The sequence below is a fragment of the Coffea arabica genome, chromosome 11e (assembly GCF_036785885.1).
Source record: "Coffea arabica cultivar ET-39 chromosome 11e, Coffea Arabica ET-39 HiFi, whole genome shotgun sequence".
Taxonomy (NCBI): Eukaryota; Viridiplantae; Streptophyta; class Magnoliopsida; order Gentianales; family Rubiaceae; genus Coffea; species Coffea arabica.
In genome coordinates this window covers 39,167,815-39,173,678 of record NC_092331.1, presented here as the reverse complement: position 1 = coordinate 39,173,678, position 5,864 = coordinate 39,167,815, and the positions used below count along the sequence as shown (strand labels likewise).

The 5,864-nt window shown below is 38.4% G+C and overlaps 1 protein-coding gene across 1 annotated transcript; it reads left to right on the top strand.

Moving 5' to 3' along the window:
- Positions 1-4,843: 4,843 nt before the first annotated feature.
- On the top strand, positions 4,844-5,479 carry LOC113723653 (uncharacterized). The gene has a single exon (XM_027246641.2). The coding sequence runs from the start codon at positions 4,844-4,846 to the stop codon at positions 5,477-5,479; it is 636 nt and encodes a 211-aa protein (XP_027102442.2).
- Positions 5,480-5,864: the final 385 nt, after the last annotated feature.

Here is a 5,864-nt window from a genome sequence, read left to right as displayed (position 1 = left end):
ACTGAGGAGGAGATTGTTTGTACTTTCATCAAGGCTCATGATCCATCCTACTTTGAAGAGAGATCTTTCGCATGACTGGAAGTTCATTTGCTGCCATTATTAACAAGTTGGAGAAGTACGATGAGTTTATCAAAGCAGGGAAGATTGTTAATGTATCGACATTAAAGTTGCAATTGGATGCTCCACAGAATCAAAGCAAGAATGGGAAAAAGCCCCCATTCAAGAAGAAAGAAGGAGAAACGGCTTTTATATGGGATCAAGGCCCATCTTTCAGACCTAGAATTCAAAACCATCTCACCTATTCTGTTCCTTATCCATACTACCCTAACCCTCAATCAGTTTACCACACTACTACCCAATTCCATTATTCCCGACGAAGTCACTTGAATACTTCACCGTTACCTCCAATCCCACAACCTATCTTTCAAAATCACCCTCGTCCCATTTACCAATCCAGACCAACCCTGCAAAATAATAACCCTTCTCAAAATCCTTTTCAAACCAGTGAAATTCAAATTCAAAAGTAATTTCGAACTTTCACTAACTTGGGCCGACCTATTGATCAATTGTATGAGCAACTAAAGGCAGCTGGAAAAATTGGCACCGTTCCTCCCAAACTCTATCCTAAAGGTCTTCTTGCCAGCTATGATCCACAAGCAATCTGTGCTTATCATTCTGGAAGTCCAGGTCATACCACTGGCAATTGTTGGGCTCTAAAGCACAAGATTCAGGATATGATTGACTCTGAAGACATCCTTCTTAGAAGAAAGAGAGAACAGGGACCGAATGTCAGTAAGAATCCTTTACTTGAGCATGGGAGTACTGTGGGGATTATCATTGCTGATGAAAATTTTATTGATCCCACTCAGTACATTTTAGATGAAACTGAGGTGTTTGGCGTAATGGAGACTGACCATGCGAGAATGAAAAACTACTGTCTACTGAAAAGTCCATGGCTAATGATAATGTTAAGGAAAAATTGAAATCTCTTGTGTTTGAAAAAGAGGAGCCATTTATAGTAGAAGGGAGGCCTTCCGAGGTTGACAATTTCAAAACTCCTTTTATTCTGAATTTACCATCTTTTGAATGGGACATATCACAGCCTATTATCCTCAAATTTCTGAAACAAATGCCTATCAATAACTTGCAAGAGGTGCCATGGAACTACGAGAAGTCTATTCTGTTGATTGGATATAAAAAATGCTTGAAGGAAAAGGTATCTACTATTACTAGGTCTGGGAGAATCGTGAAAAACTCCGAAATCGATGTTCAATCTAGTGCCAAATTTATTCTCTGACGCCCAAGCTTCTTGTGTCTGAAAAGAAAGTTATGGATTTTCTAAAAATGCTGAAGAGAAGCGAGTACAAAATAGTAGAGTAGTTGGATAGGATGCCTGCTCAGATTTCTTTTCTGAATCTTCTCTTGACCTCTGAGTTACATAAAGAAGCATTACTCAAAATCGTGAATGAAGTTCAAGTGTCTAAAGATATTCCTGTTGATAAATTTTCTAACATTGTGGGGAATGTACTTGCTGCTAATCATATCGCCTTCTCCGATGACGATCTGACTGCAGAAAGGATTGGGCATAATAGGCTTTATATATATCAGTCCGCTGCAATGGAAAGCTATTGCCGAGGGTCTTAGTGGATAATGGGCCAACGTTGAATATCTGTCCATGAAGCACTCTCACTAAGCTTGGATTTCTTGACATTAAACTCCATCGGTCTGCAACTGTGGTTAGAGGGTTCGATGGTTCAAGGAGGAAATCTATGGGTGAAACAGATCTGGTATTGAAGATAGGCCCTGCTCAATTCCAAGTAACTTGACAAGTCATAGATTTCTCTAGTGTTAATAATATTTTACTTGGAAGACCTTGAATACATGCTTCCAATTTAGTGCCATCTTCTCTACATCAAATGTTGAGATTTATCGTGAATGATCAGCTTATTACAATATTTGCTGAGGATGACTGTACCATGATCGTTGATGCAAAATTCAAAGGTGACGACGGGAAGAAGACCCCAATTTCATCTCATCATGTTGCTGATATCGTCTCCGTGGGATGGGTGTCCAGAGATAAGTCGCTAACTAAACTAGATTTACCAGGGGCCAGCATCATGATGGCTAAGGAGATGATTCGAGACGGATACGAAATAAGAAAAGGTCTTGGACAGGAATTGCAAGGAATTTTGGACCCAATAGAGATCCCGACGCAAAAAAGATACATTTGGACTAGGATTTTATCCAACTGCTAAGGATAGAAGAGAAATGCAAGCTCGAAAACAAGCTAAAAAAAATGGTAGGCAAACTGTCTTAAATGTCCCACCGCTATATCACACATTTTCTCGCCCGTCAGAGGTGCTTCTGTCAGAAAAGGAGGTTTCTGTTGAAAAAGTTGAAGTGGACTTATCTCAATTATTTGTCGGGGCTATTTGTGGGAGGGAGCCATCAAAGAATTCAGAATTTTTGTCAATTACCGAAGGAGCTATCCAAAATTGGACTACTGATTATCTTCCCTCTCGAAGAAAATTTCGATAAATTTAAGGGGATTGTCTTTTGTCTAGATTCATATCTAGATAGGGCGGTAGTCTGGATCTTTTGTTAAAAGAAATTGCTTTCATTTTTTGAACCTTTATTCTCGTTTCAGTTAATATAGCTTGTTTTATTCAAGGAAATTGCTGAAACGGAAATAAAGGTTTGGGCTAGATATATTTTTAAATAGCAATCATGTCTGTATATTTATCTTTTGTGACATTTTGAATTTAATGAAATGGAAGACCTCTCCTGTATTTTCTATTTATTTATTACGTATGTTCTATTCTATTTTCAGATGGCCACAAATAAAACCCTCTAACCCTTTGGATGTCACCATTTTGGAATTCGATGGGTGCAACCTCGATATCTCTCATGAACTTGAAATCATGCGATCTGAAATTCAAAATTAGAGCGATACTGAGGAAGAATTTGAGTCCATTTCAAGGGATTTAAAATAGTATGAAGAGAAACCCAAACCCAACTTAGAAGAAACAAAAATCATCAATATTGGCACTAAGACGGAGATTAAAGAAGTTAAAGTCAGCATTCATTTGAATAAGAAACAGAAGAAGGAAATGATTGAGTTCTTAATATTGTTTCAAGATATTTTTGCATGATCATACGATGATATGCCAAGAATCTCTACATATATCGTGGTTCACAGGTTGCTAACTGATCCAAATTTTTTACCTGTAAAACAGAAGCCATGAAAATTTAAACTAGAAATGAGTCTCAAGATAAAGGAACAAATTGTGAAACAGCTCAATGCCAAGATAATCGTGATGTCTCATTATCCCATCTGGCTCTCGAATCCTGTGCTAGTGCTTAAGAAATCTAGGGAGGTGCGAGTATGTGTTAATTACAGAGATTTGAATAAGGTCAGTCCGAAAGATGATTTTCCTTGGCCAAATGTTCATATTCTTTTGGACAATACTGTTGGATACGAAATTGAATCTTTTGGTGATTGTTTTGTTGGATATCATCAAATCTTAATGGCAGAAGAAGACAGAGAGAAAACTTCTTTTATCACCCCATGGGGAACCTTTTGTTATCGAGTGACGCCTTTCGGGTTGAAAAATGCTAGAGCTACTTATCAGAGGACCATGACTATCCTGATCCATGACATGATCCATAAAGAGATGGAGATTTATGTGGATGATATCATAATTAAATCAAAGAAGGTCGAGGACCATTTGGTTGATTTTAAAAAGCTATTTAAAAAATTGATAAGATATAATTTGAAATTAAACCCTGCAAAATGTGCTTTTGGAGCCCTAGCTAGCAAATTGTTGAGTTTTATTGTCTGCAAAAGGGTATAGAGATAGATCCTGTGAAAATAAGAGCAATTTGAAATATGCCTATTCCACAAAGTCAAAAAGATGTGAAGAGTTTTCTTGGAAAGATCAATTTCATTGGCCGATTCATTGCACAGTTAACCTCAACCTGTGAGGCTTTGTTCAAACTGTTGAAAAAGAATGCACCGATGGATTAGAATGAAGACTGTCAGCAAGTTTTTGATAAGATCAAGAATTACTTGTTAAATCCTCCGGTCTTAGTGCCACCTCCGTCAGGAAGACCTCTGATTATGTATTTGTCTGTTCTTGATGAGTCTGTTGGATGCGTTCTGGGACAACATGACGAATCTGGGAGAAAGGAACAAGCTATCTACTATCTGAGCAAGAAATTTACAGCATATGAGACCAACTATTCTTTCCTTCAGAGAAGTTATTGTGCTTTATCATGGGCAGCTCAGAAATTGAGACATTATTTGATCGGTTATACCACTTACCTGATTTCTCGTTCTGATCCTCTAAAATACCTGTTGAAAAAGTCGATACCCACGGGATGTATGGCTAAGTGGCAAATGATCCTTTCTGAATTCGACATTATTTTCACAACACAAAAGACAGTCAAGGGACAAGCCATAGTAGATCATTTGGCAGAAAATCCAAGAGAGGATGATTACCAGCCATTGCATACCTACTTTCCTGATGAAGAAATTCTGTTCATTGGAACAGTTGAGGACATGAGTGAGCAGTATCCTGGATGGAGGTTATTTTTCGATGGTATGTCGAATTCTTTTGGAGCTGGAATTGGAGCAATTTTATTGTCGCTTGAAGGGAAACACTATCTTGGTACTGCCAAATTACGGTTTTCTTGTACCAACAACATGGCCGAGTATGAAGCTTGTATTTTAGGATTGAAAATGGCATTAGACATGGAGATCAAGGACCTGATAGCATTCAGTGATTTTGATTTACTTGTGCACTAGACGCTTAAGCAGTGGGTAACTCGGAATTCAAAAATTATGCTGTATCATTGTAACTTGCTTAGTTTGGCCAGCAAATTCAGGAATTTGGAACTCAGATATATTCGCCGCACTCGTAACACCTTTGCTGATGCTTTAGCCACTCTGTCTTTGATGATCCAACATCCAGATGAGCTGGTGATTGAACCTATACAAATTCAACTTGAGGATAGGCCAGCGCATTTTCTGGTTATGGAAAAGGTCTCTGATGTTTGCCCCTGGTATAATGATATTAAGAAATTCATGAAAACGGGATCCTACTCTCTTGATGCTAATTCTGTTGCAAAAAGTTTCTTACGCAGAATGTCATCAAGATTCTTCTTGAATGGAGAAGTACTATACAAGAAAATATCTGATTTGGGCCTTCTGAGATACATCAATGAAGAGGAAACCGATTATATGATGAATAAAGTGCATAGTGGGGTTTGTGGGCCACACATGAATGGGCATCTACTGGGTAAGAAAATCATGAGAACGAGGTATTTTTGGCTTACCAAAGAGCATGACTGTGTAAATTTTGTTAGAAAGTGTGTCAAGTGTCAAATGCATGGTGATGTTATACGTGCTCCTCCTACAGAATTGCATAGTATGACTGCTCCGTGGCCATATTCATGTGACGGCCCCACTTCTCCCTAAGGCGAACCAGAGGGTTGGCGGGTCGCCTGCCCAACTCTCGCCAGGACTCACGCAAGGAAACCGACTAAACCCTTTCCACGTATAACTTATTCCAAAACAACATTCGTCACCCGAACAAACCAAATCTTTAAATGACCCGAATACTAGGAACACATTAACTTCAGAGATAACATTTCCATTGGACGTCCGAATGTTCACTCTTAAGTACACCTCCAACCAGTTTAACACATAACTACATTTATACATCACAAACCACAAAGTGAATTCGTAAAGTTCAAATACATTCATACAAGCCAAAACTTAGGGTTTGCACTTTTCTAGCTTCAAGTGACAACCCAATACAAAAGATACATAGTCCTATCCGAAATAACATTTACAAAAGCTA